Below are 21185 nucleotides of genomic sequence, written 5' to 3'. Positions count from 1 at the left end.
CTGGATAGCCCTCGTATAATGCCATTCTTCCCCCCCCAAAAAAACTTTAACATGAAAAAACAAGAAGTACATATTTAAAGAAGTTTCCCAGTCACAGAAAACAAGTGATTTTATAAAAATAAGTTACAATTCTGCTGCCAGTAATTTCATTATTATTACTACAAAGGCCATATAAATTTGAGAAAATAATTATATTTAATTACAAAAAATAATCATAATTGCAGCTTAATGTGATGGTTTCAGTCACAGTTGATATTATCATTCAGATAAAATTGCTTAAAATGTTAATTTCCCAGCCAATTATACACACAAACACTGGAAATACATTATTTATTATCATTACCATTTGATCTCACATGATGCAAACAAAATATTGCAGAACAAAATATTTTTCCCAGTAAAAAATAAACTACTAAATGTTATTGTTTTAAGTTAACATTGTTTTAAATTAAGTCAAATACCCTCCTTTCAAACATTTTTTACACTATGGGTGATGAATATAACTCATAACAATCTGTACAGATAAAGTTGATCTATTAAAATATTATGGCAAAGCATTACCACACATCTTCCTATTTAGATCAACAAACTGTTTGCAACAATTTTTTACCAGTTTCACTTAGATGTACAATTCTTTTTCCCTTGTGTAAAAGAACGGCATTCTTCACCTTTCAACCATCAAAAACTATTCAGCATAAAAAATTTACCTCCATGTTCGTTGTGAAGTACTTGTTTTAATAATATGAGAACCCTAATCATCTGCAGTGCCTAGTTATTTTAGATCATGTGATAAAGTAGAAAAACTGACACAAAGAATTATTTTTTCAAATCTTTTTAAATGTGAAAACAGCCTTATTGTGCTAATAATACCCACAATTTTTACTCCTAAAGCATACTGAAGTTGTGTGGGGGGTGGCGGAAAACCAAAGTAGTTTTTTTTAATGTATTGTGTGTTACCTTTATTTATTAAAAATTATATTTGTTGCACTTAAACCACGTGAAATTAAATTCAACAGCAATATCACAAAATATTTAAAAAAAGCATATCTTTAGAATTTCCGATAGGCAGTCTCGCATACTGGAGATAAAAATGTTTTTTTTCCTGTATAGCATTGCCATTGATTGCCTTGAAATCACTGAGTTTGCTAATAAAAAAAATTCTTAAAGTTTCACAAAATGTGGAACAGATAAAAAAACAAATTTAAAATTCAAATTCGGGCTTCTAGATGCCCATGTTCGTTATTCAAAATTATGGATTACGTTTTTCAAAATTTGATAGCTCTATAGGTACCATCATTTTCACAATGAGAGAAATATACCTACATTCATGTACATTCTCCTTTACTTAACTTCCTTTAAAATAATATAGGGCGATAATATTTGGTCGCAACAATTTGAAAAGTGATTCAGCCTTTTACAGTGATTCAACACTAAATCCCATTTAGAGACTAACAGCCCTACTGAGGTAACACTCTTTTGGGCTAAAACAATTGTAGCATAGGTCAGGTATTTTTTTATATTGAAGATACAATTAAAAAAGTCTTTAGTCTCACTTTTGGATGGCCTGGTGTGATAATACCTGATATTGGTCATGACAACAAACTGCTATTGGTTTCTTAATTTCTTACAAAAAGAGAACTCCTTCTGGTTGCCAAATTCACATGATCTCACATCAAGCTACATCTGTTTTATAAGATAGTATGAATTAAAGGCTAGCAACTGTGTTCAAAATGCTAGAAAAATAAAATCATAGTGAAACGTAAGGGTATTTCAAAGAATGTATTCCAAAAGTACTCTGAAGATCTCTAAAAATATTATATTAAAACATGTTTGCCCTCAATTAAACATGTATCATTTATGTTAAATGTTACATCAAAACATGACATTTTTCAGCATTATAAATCAGAAATTTAGAAACACTGTATGGACATTTGCTATGGAATTGCACTGGCATTAGCATGTCGCACTGACTGAAAATGTTCTGCAACAGTGTCCAAAGAAAGAATATAAGTGTTATAGGGAAGTCATTACCTCTTAAGTGGGGAAACTTTTAATAATTACGACAGAGAGGAGGATGGAGAAAATGCAAACGTCCCGCTAACAGAATGAAAAGGAATCTGAAACTAGGCTGGACATATAATGCAAAAAATTTAGATAGCTGCACTGTTAACAGTGAAAGGCATCTAACAACTGACAATCTCAAAGTATGCATCAACCTTTAAACATCATATATATGAATATTCTAATTTATATTTACCCTCATCTTACATTCCTTCAGCAAAGCAACCACAAACTTCCAGTATGTTTGGGAAATAGATGCTGGAGAAACATCAAAATGCTTTTGATTGCGCATAGTTTTTGTTCTGGCTTCTTGAATGTATTTCTGTAATTTTTTAAAACAATACTGAATCAGATACATGTTAAAAGAATAAAAATAATGAAAATAAGTTTTGAAAATGCTACAAACTAGCTACTTGAAAATATGCTCTCGAGGGGGGGGGGAAATTCTCATTTTCAATATTAAAAACTACATTAAAACTTAAAAACAAAAGTTTTAATTTTCAAACTTCAGATTTAAGAACTCAAATTATTACATGAATTTTCCATTATAGCTACTAATGCAATTAACATAACTAAAAAATATTTTTTATCTCAGATACTTTATCCTTTCATTAACATATACAAAAATATCAATGCTTTCTTCTTAATCAAGTTTTTTTAAACTGATTATTATTACAACTATTATCAATTATTGTGATATATATAAGAAAAAAAAAAAAAAAAAGGAAAATGACAAAGCACAATTCCTTTATTTGCATGGCAGAAAAAAGTATGTAGGTATTTCACCTGCTGGATAAAATCCAGTTACCTAGATTTTTCAGTTATGCAAATGGTTTACGGTGTAAGTTAATTCAGATAGCTGCAGTTCTATTATACTTGTTTCTAAATAAAAAGAATGATTTTTTGAGATCTCAAAAAATCCTCATTTGCTTTAAATAAAGCACTTCTCAAAAAATCATTCTTAAAACAATACACCATACAATAATTATTACAATATCCATTTTCAATTTGTTGAAATTTAGATAGTTTACCATATGTTACAAAAATTTTGATTTATACATGATTATTCCTTTCAATTTTAGAAATAAATGCAGCTATTAAATTTTTCAAAACCATCACTCTTTTCAATATAATACATATACTCAAAAATTTTTAATTTGAAGTTTTGATCTTTATAATCTAAATCTAACACAATAATATATTATTCATTACAGTTGCCAGAATTACAGTACTATCAATTTAATTAATATTCTTAAACTGCGTCATATTTACGATACTACATTAAATACTAATTAAGATGCATTTGGCCCATTTTCAAATTTTGCTTATATATGCTGTCCCAGAATAAAAGAAAGAAAATGCAAGATAAATTAATATTTAAAGTTTAATTTGGGCAATGCATTGCATAAAATGACTATAAATATATTTCTACAACTTAAAATTTGAAAAAAAAAAAAAAAAAAAAAAAGAATTGAAAATTTTTAGATAAAAATTTAGCAAATCAATAAAAATAATTTGTCTTCCACTATTGAGTCTGTTACCTTGATATTCTTTTACCCCCAAATAGTTTGTAAATCTGTCTAAAGGGGGGCAGCACATATTCAGAGTAGTCAAACTTAGCTTGACTAGTTTATCTGTGTCACTGAATACATAATGCCCCTTTTAAACAGATTTACAAACTAATTTTGGGTAAAATTATCTCAAGACAACGGACTTGAAATGAAGTGGATCACAAATTATTTTTCTAGTGATTTGTTAAAAAAAAAAAAAAAAAAAAAAAAAAAAAAAAAAAAACTTCAGTAATTAATTTTTATTATGAATATAACACCCTAATAGTTCATATTTAAAATAATTAATCTTCTTTATTTAAAAAAATAAAGTAGGTTACAAAACAAAGAGGCTGAATACCATGAAACTTGCAAGGGACAGGCACTTTTGCCTATGATCATATATTTTAAGATTAATATCTAAAAAATTTCAATTGATTGTTTTATATTTTGAATTGTAGAAATATATTGTAGAATTGTAGAATGCATTGCTTAAATTAAACTTAAATTAAATTCAAGATAAACATAATTTATCTTGAATTTTCTTTTTTCTTCTGGGACAACATATATAAGCAAAATTTGAAAATGGGACATTTCCTCATCAAATATTCAATTATTTTTAATTGGATTTTGGGGAAATTTGATTAGATTTGGCACATAATTTTTGCAATTAAGAAAAATATGCAAATATAGCTAATACCAAATAAAAATATAGCAATATATACTAAAATAAAATCTGAAACATTAAATATTTTACTTAATGAAATTGGAGCCAGTATTTAGAAACTATACATACATAATAGAAGACCAACAATCTGCACAGTCTGGGTTAAATTTGTAAGAATTTCAGGTCATAAATAAAAAATCAGTGTATTTTTTAAAAAAAGAACAACAACAAATTTAAAACTGTCTATAGTTTTTAGTTGGCATTTTCATAGAAAATGTGAATTTGATAAATATGGAGAATTATTTAAAACTATTTTTATACAGAGTATATTTCAACTTCATATAAGAAGTAAATTAAAATAAAAAGCAGATAATTTTTTTAAAAATATTTTTCAAAACTCCCTTTTAAAACTTTGGAAAGTTCTTCTTTCTCCCCTTATTCCCTAAAATTATACAAAGTCATTATTTCATGAAGAATTACATAATTTTTGTATTCAAATGTATTCCTTCAATATTACCCTCAGAAAAATCATGGATTTATACAGAAACAGCCATACTAACACCACATAATAAAAAAGTACTAGTTTTAGTTTTGTTAAAATAAAAAATTCAAATGACTGCAGTCTTGCCTGACTGAAAGAGCACATGTTAATCTTCAATTAAGAAGTCCAAGTTTTGTGACTTTTGATAACAGCTACTTATTTGATAATAGTTATAATGGTGATAATAAAGAGAATATGGAAGATAGTTGAGGAAACATGTCACCAATAATGTCCAAGAGTCACTAACAATCATCAAAACCATTCAGGTAATTCTATGATACATTGTTTTATTTTAATCTTTTTATCTCACTGCATTTTTATTCCCCCTCCCCAATGAAACAGGAGAGTAAAATACCTTCTAAAACCTCTTCTATGACATCATTTGCTATGCATCTCTGAATTTTTGTTTGGAACTTAGAATTATTTTGTTGTTTTACTATATGCGAATTTCATTGCTGATATCTGAGAGGCTATGCAAATTTTTAATCTTCTGTTGGATAATTTTTAAATACTAGCTTTCATATATTAAAAGCCTGACATAAAAGGAAAAAAAGCTAAGTTCATCACAAACTAGTTAGAGAAAACCACAAACAGCTAAGGGAAAACATGCAGCAGGTAGTACTCACTTTCCATAGACTGGCATGTTTTTCAGCAAGGTGAAACTAACAGATGAAACATAATTGTTAAAGTTATATCATGCGACAAAAGTACCACAGACCATAGACATTTATACATGCAGTTAAGTTACAATACTAAAGGCATTATTTTTTAACAGCTCAGAAAAATTATTTAAAAAAAAAAAAAATAAAGTAGCACAAAAAGATACACGAAAGAGACAAACACCTTTTAAAGCATGCTTGTAAATTAAATTAATAAGAATGCACATTCCCATAACCTTGCATTTTAGTAAACATTTACCTATTAAATATTAATAAGGTATATTAAAAAATGGTTAGGAGTTTTCAGAAATGACATAAAATGATTGCAATACAGAACACATATATTAAATTAAAACAGACTCAAACTTATATGAAAACATTTTGAACTAAACATTTAAAAACTAAATATATAGGGGGGCAACACTGATGTGGACATGACTTTCTTGCATGAACTTTTAAATTATGCACATTTTTTGCTGCACTTCATTTAAACGTTTTTTTTAAAACTATTCTAACTTAATTAAACAATTCCTCGCAGCAAATTGAAAATGACATAAAAAATTACAAATTTTGAAATTAAATATCCTGGTAAATTTTTGTTGTATGGGAGTCAACTTCCTGTATTTTTATTTTTTCATAACAAGGATAAAACTTTTCCAAATATAAATACAGAAATCAGGAAACTGCATTAAAAGTTACGTTTTGTAATTTAAGCAAAATTATTATTATTTTTTTAAATTTGACATTCCTGAAACATGAACATTTTCATCAGTTAAAACACTTTTGCAATACGAAGCATATTGCTACTTTGGAAGAAAAGCAGCACAATTTGAAAACCACTAGTTTAGAAAAAAACTACCAGGAAGATTTAACTAAAGTTTAATTGATTATGAAGAGCATAACTAATAACATTAAGGACACCTTTTCACATAAAAATATACCACATTTTTGTTTTGATTATGACATAAGTCAACAATCGGAATTTTGCAATCAGAATTATGCCGGTTTTCTTCCAAAGTAGTGATATAACTACAACAGATGACTGTGAACGTAAAAGCTGGGTAAGGACTTTTAAGGCGGGTAAAGAGGGTGGGAATATATACCTTTAGTACTGTTGATTGCAGTAAAAAAAAAGGAGATGCACATATAGATGTTATAGTAGTTCCATGTGCAGAATTTCAATGTTTTATGGCTAATCATTTTTCGAGTTATGTAAGATACATACCTACGCACCGATGTCATGAAAAATCCATTAGGAGTTCAATGTGAACCCATTTTGCCATGTTTTGAAATAAAGAATCCTTTATTATGCCCAATCATGTAGATGTTATGCAAAAAAATAGTCAAAATGGACTTAAGAATGGTCAAAATGGATATATCCGTTGAAATCTGATACCTGGATTTTTTTTTGCGATTGCAATATTCCCTTTACAAGGAAGTAAAAAAAAAAAATAAGCTATATATAGTTAAAAAACACACCTAACTAACACTTGTGTTACACATGGAGAAAATTATGAAAATGCTCAAGCAGACAGCTTACTTGACAGAAATACATACAGAGAACTACATTGCGATGTAACTATAAAGTCACAAAAAAATATTAGCCTTGCACTTATTTAACTGTTTAAAATGCCTGAAACTATGTATTAAGGATCACATGTTGAAACAATAAGAAATGGCAAACATTAACCAGAAGATTGATTGAAATTTCCCTAATAAAAATTAGATATTGCAAAATTGTCAGTGTTTAGCAAGTGTTCAAAACAGTGCTACTCGTAGTATAAAGTCAGAGATCCAAAATCATCAGCAGTTGCAGACTTCTGATATTTCCAGATTTTATATCATCACTTTAATATGATAACATGTAGATATGGCAACATTGAGGGTTCCTTTACAGTTAGGTGAGACAGAAGATGCTCACTTCCCCACAACCACTCAAGGGTAAAAAATGTGACCTTGGCCAACATCAATATTATATCAATCAATCATATTGTCGATGGCCACAGTGCCACTTTCCTACCCAGCAGGTATTTGACTATGGCATGCAGGAGTGTCAGTTAGTCTGGAGAAAAATCACTTTTACAGCATACCTTTATTGAGAGGAAGCAGGTATTTTGAATCAATGTTATCCATTTTATGATTTTCTATACTTTATTTTTTTTCTCAGTTGGTAGTCCAAAGGTGTGTTGAATGATGTGCATAATTTGAATATATACTGCACATTTTTTAAAGCATTTGTTAATGTATTACATATTTATATGCTACAACCTAAAATAAAAGTAGAGGGAAATACATTATGATTTAAAACATAAAATTTACAAATTACTCATCAAAACATGAAATTAAGTACATTAATATAGACATTAGTTTAAAAATTACAATTTTAAATTAAAAATATGCACTCTTTCTTTATACGTGAAAAAGGAAAACACAAATATATTATTTTCACTAAAATTGATATTTGATCATTCTGAATATTGGACAGAGGGATTTCAGACTTTGCACTGTGTGTATGTATAACATATATATATATATATATATATATATATATATAATTAGCACAGTGATTGTGCAGTAAATGGCTGGCTGTGGAATACAGCTCTACAAAAAAACTTATTTTGCAATAAAAATAATTATGATGCTGGAAAAATGAATTACGAAATAAATTTTACTCAGAATCTAAAAAGTTATAAAGTATGTTTAAATGGTACAAGTACAGTGTGGGCATGGAATTAAAATTTTTGGTTTCTTGGTAAAGAGTACAATACAGCTCAGGAAAAAAATAATGGCATGGGTACACAGAATGCTTATGGGGAATCTAACTAAAAATATTAAGTGTAACTTTTATTTGAATTCCTATCACACAACAAGTCAGAGATAATTGTAAAGCAAACTAAAAAAATCATCTCTTGAAAAAAAATTATGCAGATAAATTTTCCTGGCTATTCCTGTTTCAAATAGTATCAAAAATGTGAAAAGGAATTTGTTACAGATATTCTTTAGTAAATACACGAAGAATGGCAACAGCTACTTTTCTGAGGATAATACTCATTATTATTAAATAATGAAGAATCTATATGTATGTTCTATGCATTATAGGAAAACAATGACACTTACAGACACCAAATTTTGAATGCATGTAGTCCTCCACACGAACATGTGCACCTCGAAGGCCAAATTTTTTATTTAACATTTTATGCCAATTTTATGATGTTTTGATCAGCAAACTCAACAGTTTAAAATCATTGTGTAGTCACATGGTAAATAAATTCTCTACCACTGCTACCATAAATACATACATATAAAAGGGAGGAAATAGCCTCTGAGTTACAGAGGTAATGGAGAAATAGAGAAACAGATAAAAAACAGCATTTTCTGTATTTTAAACACACGCAAAAAGGGGGGAAGGGAGATGTTTTATCTAATTTTTAAGAAAAATAAAATTTTAATAAATTAAACCAAAGATAATTGTGTTAAATAATAAAATAAAATAATGGATATCATTTTATTTTGGGATCTAGCTGGAATTAGAATTTCATTCAAAAACTTAAAAAAAAAACGAAGCCAATTTCGGACTGAATTTAAAGTCTGAATATACAGTACAACATACCATTTCAAAAATGATAAAAGCAAAAACCATTCTTTTCCGAATTTCAAACATACTTAAAAACATACTCTTCCAAACATATTTAAAAAAAGATAAAATGGATAAAATGCCATTAACAAAAATAGAGAGATTACTAGAAACAGCAGTACAGTATGAAGGAAATTTTAATGGAGAATAATATGGTATGAAAACTAAGAGAGAAAAGTACACCTTTTAACCCAATCCTCTGCCCATGTAATTCTAGATGTCAAGCAAAATGTGACAGGAGGAAAAATTTCATAAAACCTGAGAATTAGCTGACAGCAAATATAAAGTTCCGTACAAGTGACAATTTTCATCCCCTTTATTTGGTTATATCATTCTAAAAAGTATATTCTTTAGACAGAAGTTGCTCACCCGCAACACAGACAACCACAGTGATCACTTCCAGAATTTTTAGGAGTCAAAAATTTACTTCCTGTCATAAATTCAGTGCACTTCCTAGGGAATAAACCTGTGGCATATGGGTGGGGGCATTTTTTTTTCCTTAAAAATCTTGAACTCCATCCAAGGTTTATTTCCAAAGGAGAGGCATGCATTCAGTAATTTTTAGGGCTTACTTATATCAAAATAAAATTTTTGAGACAAAAGAAATTTTTAGCTGAAACTGTGGTTCAGTTACATAAAAGAAGTTCCAGTGCCCTCTTATTTAAGACTTTAGTGTGTTCCGATAAAAATCACAGTTTATCTAATAAATTCAGAAGCATCGGAGCTGGGCTCTGGTGCAATTTAAGCATCGAATAAAGCACAGAACAAATTATTACTTCATGATAATGGTCAAGTACATTAACAAATACTAATATACATAAAAGTTTAACAGAATTTCTTACCTCTCTCTGGCCAGAATTTATTTGTAGATGTTCTGCATGTTGGTTTCGACGATCCCTTCGCTTCCATTGTGCACTTGTTCTTCTCCTTGATCTAATAAGCAGATTTAAGACATGCTTGATCTGTTGCCAAAAGTTTATTACATTTTAAAAATGCTCAGTTTCTTCAACTTACCTATTCACAATAGGTTCTTCATTTAAAAGGTCCCCATCTAATAAAGGAAAAGTTCCTGGAGTATGCCTTTTCCGGCTGGAGTACTCAGAAGCCACATCAAGGGCCTTAGGAGGAGGTGCAATGATGTCAATATTATTGATTCGTTTTTCAATATGAGTTTCTGGTAAAAATACATATTATAACTTTTCAGATAAGTAATTAAAAAAACGATATTTATATATGATAAATGAAATTTATAATACTCCTATGATTAAAAAGTTTGCAGAAAATGCTTGTACATCAGTTCTATTTTAAATGTTAAAAAAAAAAAAAAAGTTAAGATTTTAATGGTCAGGTGGGGGGGACTCTTTTAAAGTTTAATATGGTTTATCAGTAGAGATTACCAGCAGAAATGGCTCAGGTGGAAGAGATTTATACGTTACTAGATGAGATTTTTTAGGTTTTTAGATGAGTATACAGACTAATATGAGAAAGCTATATATCTTTTATATAGTTGAAAAAGTATATAATGTAATTCTATAAAAAACATTTAATGTTTCTGACTAGATATATCTTAAGACACAATAACACGCCGAATAAGTACTAATTCAGAAGTCAAACAACAAAAATCAGCGTTAATTTTCAAAATTTTCACAGAACTAGTTTCGATTCACCATCCTCAGCTGCTGTGGTTTTGCAGCTGAGGATGGTGGTTCGGTAAAACCATCGAAACTAGTTCTGTGAAAATTTTGAAAATTAATGTTGATTTTTGTTGTTTGACTTCTGAATTAGTAGATATATCTTAATAAGAGAGAACAATGGCATCAGAGAATAAGAAATCTGGAAAGTAAAATGGTCATGGCATGACTTTTGTAAACATGCTTATGCTCTCTAACACCTAAATTCAATTATCTGAATCTTCAATTACATGACATTAATATTTCACAAACATTTTGAACACAGGTAATTCTTTTGATATGAAACTATTAGCAGTAAGATAAATGCAATTACACTGTACCCAAAAGCTCAGTACTTTTTCTAAGGAAATAAAGAATGCAGACAGTAAAATAAGAAAGTAATGTAAGTATTTTAAAACATGATGCATTTCTTGCACTTAAAAATAAAAAGTGTCTTCTTTTATCTTTCTTTATTGAATTTCTGAATAACTGAAAGTTGAAAAAAAGGCAGTTATTTTCATCAATAGTTATCCTATTACTTATAATTTTTAATTAAAAGAGAAATTTCATTTATAATACCTGTTTCTTGATATGTGGTACACCTCTCATATGTAGGACTCCTTTCATATGTTGGAACTCTAACAGTGCCATCACCACAGTGTTCTCCATTCAATAATCGAATTCGAGTATCAAATATCTATAAAAATGAATAATTAAATGTTACATATATTTTCATTTTTTATATGAATGTTTCACACCATATTCATATAATAAATTCTGAACATTGATTAATCCTTACATAAGAATATAAGGATGTATGTACACTCACACATGTAATTAAATGCCTCAAAACATATTTTCTTTTATGATACAACAAAGCATTCCAAAATGCATTTATTAAGTATAACTAGGTACTTGCGTATTCTCGCAACCACTTTGGCGCGATTTGTAAGTTTGAGTAAAAAAGTATGAATAGAAAGAAAATGTACATTTATTAATTACAGATAATTTTTAATACAGTTTTTTATATTATTTTGTTTCAAAATATAAAATAGCAATTAAACGCTTCTGGTTTCGAATTTGAATAAGTTGCAGAATTATTTTTTTGGTGGAAATCTTTTGGCTATTGCTTTTAGCACTGATTGAAAACCGTCTTCGCCATTAACAGCTTGAGCTTGGCGCCATATAAATTCGATAAGGTATGAGTCAAGATGATGACGAGCTATTCTTCTCTGTTTTTTGTTGCGCTATTTGGCTGAGCCCCACATGCGCTCTACATGTTGTGTGTGAACGCTCGTGTTGGGATCCACAAAGTTATATTTGTGATTAACAGTTACATGCAGAAATCCAGCATTTTCGAACTCACTTGTATTGTATCCTTTCCAGCAATCCGAATAAATGATGCTTCCTTCATTAATATTTATTTAATAATTTTTTCCATGAGGGTAACGGCGCTTCTGTTAGGTACAGTAACCAAAAAAGTCTCTTTCTTTTCTCGGCAAATTCCGCAGAAAACCCATTGCTGTGGTAGTACACGCCCAGTGTTATTTTTCTTTTTACAAATAAATTCTTTTTACAAAACTACGTATAACACGTAGGGTTGCCGTAAGTAGGGTCGCCAAATTTGGCAATTTATGCGAATTTTGGCCTGGTTGCGTTAATACGTAAGTACCTATAACTATTTGTGAAATAATGATAATACTATAAGCAATTAATACACATATTTACTTCATAAACACTCTTTTTATTAAAAATTATATAAATATTGTATAGTTTTACAGTCACAATTAATTTGGAAAAACTAATTTTTCAATTAATATTCCAAACATTTTCAATTGATAGCTCATTAACATTTACATATGACTACACATTACATTTTTGGGTACTTGCGTATTCTCCCCTTGACCGGCCAAATATGGATGACTATGTCCTTTAGAATTTCGCAGAAATGACTGATAATTGGCAAAGGCTGCCAAAATTTCGCCAACAGTCAATGGGATAATACATAAGTACCCGTTTTTGGTAATGGCATTAGTAATGCATATAAATCAGAAACTGACCACTGTGGATTATTGATGCAAAAATAATCTGAATGTTATTCAGTTATACTGGCCAAATACAATGCCAAATCAGCAGGCAATTTATATTAATCAATGCATAATATAGAAATTATACTAATAGCTATATTTTAACTACAATTTATTTCTCCTTCTTAGCATCTGACACACATGTGTGTAGCAAAAATAAAATAAAAGAAGGGGGAGGTAAACATTACATGTAATTTTTTTTTAAAACAAAAATTAAAGGGAGATTCATTCATAAGTAAAGCTGGATCTTTTTAAAATAACCGAAAATGGCAAGGAAACTAAGGATATTACACAAAACACATATAAAAAAAAAATCAAAGCTATGAAGCAAAATATTTTAATATAACTTAAGAAAGTCTGTTCGATTTTTAATTAATTACATGATTTGAATTCAAACTGGTGTAAGCCAGGTTGGTTTCAATTTTCTGTTTAATATTCTTTGCAAGAAAGGAACAGAAAATATTTTAACCCTAATGACAGACTATTGTATTAGACTTCGAAAATAAAATAAACTCTGTTTACTTTAATTAATTCATTAAACTCCATATTTAGAATTTTAATTAGAGTTGCATTTTATACTATCCTCGAATATAAATTCTTGGACAGCTATATAAAAATGCTTTGACATTGTCCTGACTATGAAAAAATTTCAAAATCTTATGTTTAACATCAAAAGATCAAATTAAAAAAAAAATTAACCTCAAAAGTAACTTTTTATTTTAAACTTTTTTCAGGAATTTATACTAATTTTCAGAATTTAAAATTTTAATACCCATATAATTAAGGAAAAAATCTAGCATAAAATAAGAGATACATTTTGCATTTATGGCAAATTTGATATTATACTTTTTTGAGAGGGGGAAGATATAAATAAGTTAAGCTAATATTTCAGACTACTGTAATTTTGGATTGATAAGCTGCAGCTTCTACATATTTAAAAGTTGAAAATTTAGGCCTGCAGAGTTATCTAAAGGAATTTTACTTTTTCTCTGTCATTAGAACCTCACTAGTTTAGATCCTGTGTTATGCACAAGCAAAACAGTTAACACAGGATTAAATGTGACACTTTAGCCTGGTACGAGTGCTCAGGTTGTTATAAGGCATTGCAACAATTTCAGACTTGCATGAAACATGCTTAGCTATGGCAAAATGTGCAAGGTTTCAAGACACCATAATGTATTACTTCCTGCTGAACCCCATGTTTTTGTCTATATTTTCCAATGACCATCTTTGTTTTTAACAGTCAGAGGAACTTTTATTTTGCCATGTTTTGTATTCACTCTTACACGTGTCACTATTTTGTGATCTGTTTAGTGCTTACTTAGTTTGTGCTTACATCATCATTCATGCTTGTTGAATTTTAAAAATTATCATCATCAAAATGGCTCCTACTCTCAAGGAAAGCTGTACAGCTGCTCTTAAAATTTTGGCAATGAAGAAAATGGCAGAGATTAGATATGTGGCTATGGCTTGAGAATTTCAAGTTGATGAGAGACGCAATCAGAGGTGGAAAAACTGAACAAGAATTACAGAACATGTCTAAGAATAAAATATCTTGTCGGTCAGGTATTCTAGCCTGTCTTGTTTGGAAGACAATTTAGAGAAATCGACAACAGAGTAAAGAGAAAAGGGATTATTAGTGTCAACAGTTAGAATCTGCCTACAAGCAAAAGTAATTGCTCAACAAATGGGCATTAAAAACTTTGTCGGAGGACCCAATTGGTATTTCAGGTTTATGAAACAAAAGATATTATTCAACAAGACAAAAACCACGATTGGATAGAAGCTTCCTGTGGACTGCTTTGGGGGGGGGGAAAAAAAGAAAAAAAAAGATAACTTTTTGGCAGCACACATCTAAAAAATTTAAATTACAAAATTTGCATAAAGGGCAAAGAATTATGTGGATGAAGTGCTAGCTAATTTTGACTGCCCCCCAAGCAGAAATGTACATTCAACAGGCGAAAAACTATTGTGTTAACAACTGGGATTGAAAATACTTCTTTTACTTATGTTTCAGGTTATGCTGTCATTGGAGATAAGTTAATCACTTTGATAATTTTCAAAAGAAAAACAATTACAAAAGGAAACTTTTCTGAGCTAGCCATTATTTACAGCTAGAAAAAAGGATAGATGCACAAAAAAGTGTTGGTTTGGCTGAGAGAAATTTATTGAAAAGGAAATAAGCTTTTTTCCAACCTTGGAGACTCATTATTTTGGATTCAATGTGATCCCATTTAGAGGATACAATAAAATCTGAAGGGGAGGGGGAAAAAAGGGTGCACTTCTGAAAATTCTACAGCCCCTGGATCTCACCATCAATAGAATTTTCAAGCACGAGCTGTGAAAGTAACGCGAGCAATGGATGTAAAGCAGACTCCACTCCTTCACAAATTCTAGATGGATGACAAAAGCTTCATATAAGCAGGTCGCTTTAGAGGTCAATAAAGCATGGCAATCAGTCCGACCTGATATGATTGCAGCAGTTTTCATTAAATCAGAAATCATCATAAGAGAAAATGAAAATGAGGATAATGATGCTGAAAGAGTGATGAAAGGTGATGAATGGTCATTTATTAAGATTATTTATTTGACGCAGATAAGTTGGACTTTGAATGTTTTGTATAAATAAATGTAGTTCACTTTAACTACTGTCTTATCATCTAATTTATGTATTTCTTTTCATAATATGGTAATTTATAATGATAAATACAGAAACCACAAAAATAATTTCTATTAAAAATCAGCAGAGTTTGCTTTTGACAAATAGAAGGTAAGAAGTTTATCTTCTTGTTTATTCATACATTATTACTGTTTATAGTTATGTTGTAAATATTATACAATGTTATTACATCAATATGGATAGAAATTACTCAATAAATGAATTATTTTCTTTTCAGTCAATTATCATGTGTGCAACATATATGGCAGAGTGGCTTATCTACCAGAAATATGAAATCTCAAATGTAAATTTTTGAAACATGCACGTACACAGCTGGCTATTAAAATTGCAACACCATGAAGGAAAACAAATACAAAAAAGATAATTATTGTGGATATACAGTATGGCATGAAGACAAAATGATCAAATTTGTAAGCAGTCTGCGGGTTTACAAGGGTGTGAAATTAGTAGAAACATCTGCCAGCCCTGGCAACTAAAACGGCCCTTACCTGGTTAGGCATGGAGTTGAACTGAGCTTAGATGATACAAACAGGTAACTTATTCCATGCTACTTCAAGTCTATACCACATATCATTGACTGTAGCTGGAGAGGGGTTGCAGGCCAGTCTTCAGCAATCCATGACCAGATGTTTTCAGCGGGTGACGGATCTGGAGACCGTGCCGGCCACAGCAGCAATCGAATACCCTGTGTATCGAGGAAGGTCAGAACATGACATGCAACATGCGATCTTGCATTATCTTGTTGAAAGATGATGTTTCGCAGGCCTCGAAGATAGGGCACAACCACTAGACATAAGATGTCAGAAACGTACCGATCTGCATTCAAATTACCGTCGATCCTAACTAGAGATGTGCATATCATGTACCCAATGGCTACCCAAACCATCACATCAGGTGCAAGGTCCCTATGCAGATATCGAATGCAAGCAGGCGATGTGCGGTCTCCTTGAGGTCTTCAGACAGGTATGCGGGCATCAGAATGAATGAATCTGAAAAGATCACATTATGCCACTCCTGCATCTAGCTTTGCTGTTCGAGGCACCAGAGTCGCCATCTCTCTTTATGCTGCATTGTCAAGGGAAGACGAAGTAATGGCTGCCGTCCTGACAGTCCCCGCTGCTGCAAACATTGATGCACCCTACAAGCGGATACTGGGCGTGCTGCAAACATGCCCAATTCCTGACTAATGGTCCACCATGAGGTTGTGTGGTTTTGCAGAGATTACCTCACAATATGTCTCTCCTCTCGAGCATTAATCATAAGAGGGCATTGAGATCCTGCATGCTGTTCAGTATGACCCTCAGCAATCAACTGATTCCATATTCGCATGACAGTGGTTGGATGTCGACCAGTGTGACAGGCAATATCATGGAATGATAATCCACACTCTCAATCGGCAACGATCCTGCCCCTATTGAATTTCCGACATTTGCTGGTAAACATTTCTTCTTCCTATTCGAAGCATAACATGATATTCCGAACAAATTCTCACCTTACAAAGCGTTTTCCGAATGAGAAATCCACTACACAATTTTTCTTTTATGCAGTGCTTCAGGCGTTGTTTTTCCCTCCTGCATAATCTAAATGCACTGAAATATTAATCATTTGCATATCCCAACCTCTTCTCCTTTTCATGTGACTTTGATGCTCATCAGATTATTCCTTCCTGGTGTTGCAATTTTAATGGCCAGCAGTGTGTGTGTGTATATATTTAAATTTATATTTGTTTAAATATACATATATATATTTATATACACACAAACACATATTTCAAATTCAATACTATTTTTTAAAATCAGACAACCTACAGATAAAATAAAATCTTTAAAATAACTTACTTTGTAAATCTTTCTAAAAAGAGAACTTGATAACAAAGAAACTTACTTTTAAATATGGGTCTGGTTCTTCCCATAATGAAACTATTTTATTATCAATTAATGTTGCAAACATTTGAGTTTCAATAAATCGAGACAAGAAAGGAAGGTGAGGCTCAGGTTGATCTGACAGAAATGTTGTTTTATCAAAGTTTTGCATAGTTTCTCTAGTACTCAACCACTGTTCCATATCATGCTAAAAATGGGAAAGATAATATTTTAAGTAGGAATAGCAAATACTTAAAAATAAAATAAAAACTGAGATATATTCACACATCATTTGGTATACATTGAAATATCTGCAAAAATTTTCCTAGTTCAAAAAACACTTTTCATAAAAACAAAACTTTTAATCCCCTTCCCAAACATAATAAAAAAAAAACTATAAATTTCACCTCACATAAGGCAAACTGCCTGTAAAAACAGCTTTGTTATGATAATTATATTACATCTATAGGATAAGGATAAATATATAGCCAACAGCAGAAATAATCACATATGTATCTCATCTCCTGCAATATAAAAACTGAATAACTGTTGCAAAAGTAAATGTATTGTACCTTTATAACATACCAGTATTTTACGATACTACAAACCTCAGCGCATTCCTTTCAAGAATTCATCGTGGTAGATCTAAAACAAAGAGTGCCGTGATACTTACAACATAATGTGAAATCCCATGTCTCACTGATGTATTTGGATGATAAGAATATAGGATCATATATAGTTTTTTTAGTTAATATACACATAAAGAAGACTAAAGGAATCCACTGTCACAAATAAACTAAGATATAATGCTTTAAACCACTTAAAACATTTTTTCTTCTGAATTCAAAAAAAAAAAAAAAAAGTCACTATTTTAAATTACTTTTTTGGTTCATTTTACATCTATAAGTAGGAAAACTGTAATTAAAATTAATATTTGTAATATATTTAAGCATTTAGAACAACTAAGCAGTTATATAGTACACTATAAAGTTACACTCTATAATATTTCCACTTTTCACTAAGAAGTAATATTTCAACGGGAAATTGAACTTGACATTTACTTGAGCATCTTTTTTTCAAAGACCTGATTTAATGGACTGAGGTGATTTCTTTTTCTGTATGTAAAATCACCTCTAAGAACATTCAGGAAGAATTTTTCTTTATTTTCTACTGTTGCATGCCTTTCAATCAGTCAAGAAATAATATCCAATTGCATTAATTTTAAAATAACTAACTGAAATTAACCTAATCCCTAAATAATAATTAACATAAATCCAATTGCATCTTTACTGCGATGTTTTTTATACAAAGTCTGTAATCCAGACGTCCATTATCCGGCATGATCTATAATCCAGACCTCAAACTTTTTTTTGTACGCTTTACGCATGTTCGTAATGCATTTATGCATGCACGTTCAATGTATAATGGACGGTATAAGCTAGGCTAAAATTATCTTTACTGATTCTAAGGCATTTTGGTTAATGTTCCTTAATTTTGCGCTGTTCCTTAATCTTCTAATTGGATCCGGCTTATTATTTTTTATAGACGGTTAGAGCAATTTCATAAAAATAAGCTTGAACTTATAAAAACTAAGTGATAGTTATAAAAATTAAGCGATAGTGAAGAAAAAGACAGAGATGTTATTGAAAACAAAAAAATTTCGATTGACAAGCTAGTCGGTATTCTCGACACAGCAATTACAGGACTTGAACAGTGGAACTTTGTAACTGAACAAGAAATTATGCCTGTTTATAGAAATAAAGAGAAAGTATTAGCACAAAAAACAAAGCAATTTAAACAACTTACATTGAAAGAAATGTTTAATAAAGTAAACAAATAAATATTAAACTTTTTTTTTGTAAATTTTGATACCCTTTAGATCATAATCCCTTTCATTTCATGACTTTCCCTTCATTTCTTTATCATATGATTATGTTAGCGTAACAATGTAAAATGTGTGCACAAATAGAAAAGTAATTCATGTAAGTAAAAAGAATATTACTGAAATTGATATATCCTTCGAAAGACACAATATAACAATATTATTCAGTTTTCATGTATGCTTTTTAATGTGTTTATTCAAGCCATCTCTTCAGAAATAGTATACACAATGTATTTTCCTATTTAGTATACAGTACATATTTTGAAATGGAAAAATTAGGAAAAGGAAGGAAAATACACCAGGTAAATATGGTATTTTGTATTTTGCACAATCACCCTCATGTAAAATCAAAATGTTATTCAAAGCTGAAATGGCAATATTTTCTGGATTTAAAACCCATGCCACAGAAATTCACTGTTGTGTTAATAGCTTGATGACTGAGGCAATATCATCACAATGTATAACTTCAGTCATATCTTCATTCAGCATTTCTTCTTATATTTCCGTAATCAAAAAATTTTGCTTTTTACTTGGGGTTTCTTAAAAACTTAAGAATCGTAGCTTTCATTATCATCATGAAATTTGGTATCTGGCTATATATTATGTCAAGCATTTTTAAAAACATGTGCAGACATATGCTGTCATGATCTTGTAAAGCTCTACACAACATATTTTATATTAAAATATTTCTAGAATTTGTGGATGGTCTTATTTAGTAAAAGTTTTTAGAAAGCTACTTTAAACCTACATTTCAATGGGTGTAAAATTTCAACAGCCATTCGTTGATTGATGGATGTACACTTTTGGGGAAAGAGTAAAATAGAAATAATATTATTTATTAATACTCTAATTTTGTTAAGATTAATAATAATAGATGGATAATGAGCAAACTAATAAGTTGATTCAAATTAAGAAATCTACGGAAGAGAGAATTTGCTATGTTAACTATTTCTTGTAATCATTCTTTCTACTTTCCCTGCAGCTATGCCAACAAAAGACAACCAAAATGAGCAACATCTCACTCCAAACAAATAGATCTTGGGACTGCATTTCTTGTTTAATTAGGCAGAAAGATGTTCACCCTCTACAATCATTCAAGCTTGAAAGTGTGGTCATTGTCCAACATCAATCATTGTACTGTCACTTGCCCCAGCATGATTCCCTTAGCCAGAGTAGGTATATGAAACTGACATGCAGGGACTTCATTTAGTTGGAAGAAAAACTCTTTTACTGTCCGCCTGCATTTTATTGATTATCATATTCTTCTAGTCTTATACTTTGTAAGTTAAAAAAAAAAAAAAAAAAAAAATTCTTGTACTCTGGATATTGAACGTCCGAATTTCACACTTTGTACTATACATATAAAATATAAATTTTTTAAAGATTTACAAATAATTTACTTGCCATTCAACTGGGAAGCTGCTAAGGGAATGGATACAGTTGATGAGGATTAAGAATGTATTGATGTCGAGCAGCACATTTTCAATAAAACACAAAATCATGTCATTCTCTTAAAGCTTGTTTTTTCTATTGGTGCATAATGTTTAAAACAAATATAATATAACATCCTTTCAAATGATTCACAATGAAGCTCCTGTTTCAATCAGTAAATTTAACTTTAAAATCCAACCACATACCTACAAATTTACCATTAAATGTAAGGGAATGTGCCACCTAATATATTGTTCTGAATACATTCAAAAGTGAATTAAGTACAAGTAATTTACAATGCATTCTTATAGTGTCAGAAAACAGATACATGGCTCACAGCAATAAAATAAAGACATTTATTTTATACTTTTCAGCATCTCAAGAGAAATTGATACTCACTGTATCCTAGAAGTTTTCTTTTTGGACTTTGGGCTTTAAATTAATTCATAATTTAAAATATTTAA

The 21185-nt window shown here is 30.1% G+C and overlaps 1 protein-coding gene across 7 annotated transcripts in view; it reads right to left on the bottom strand.

Annotated features, from left to right (window-relative positions):
• pns (DENN domain containing pinstripe) overlaps window positions 1–21185 on the bottom strand; it is a 116768-nt gene that overhangs the window by 65530 nt on the left and 30053 nt on the right. For 6 of the 7 annotated variants that reach the window (XR_015040440.1, XM_035358893.2, XM_085814043.1 and 3 more), the window contains exons 10-15: window positions 17431–17616; window positions 11359–11476; window positions 10124–10283; window positions 9952–10042; window positions 5443–5478; window positions 2258–2383 (exon numbers count right to left, since the gene is read on the bottom strand). Coding sequence is in view for 6 of the 7 variants with exons in the window: in XM_035358893.2 (XP_035214784.1) it covers window positions 2258–2383; window positions 5443–5478; window positions 9952–10042; window positions 10124–10283; window positions 11359–11476; window positions 17431–17616 (717 nt within the window). In the remaining variant the exon portion in view is untranslated. The remainder of the gene's footprint in view (window positions 1–2257; window positions 2384–5442; window positions 5479–9951; window positions 10043–10123; window positions 10284–11358; window positions 11477–17430; window positions 17617–21185) is intronic. The other variant, XM_085814044.1, reaches the window with a different exon arrangement.

This window comes from Stegodyphus dumicola, chromosome 3, assembly GCF_044657685.1.
Source record: "Stegodyphus dumicola isolate Sdum_Otavi_A_Nest chromosome 3, ASM4465768v1".
Lineage (NCBI taxonomy): Eukaryota > Metazoa > Arthropoda > Arachnida > Araneae > Eresidae > Stegodyphus > Stegodyphus dumicola.
The sequence above is the reverse complement of the archived record's forward strand: the minus strand, read 5'-3'. Positions and strand labels throughout refer to the sequence as shown.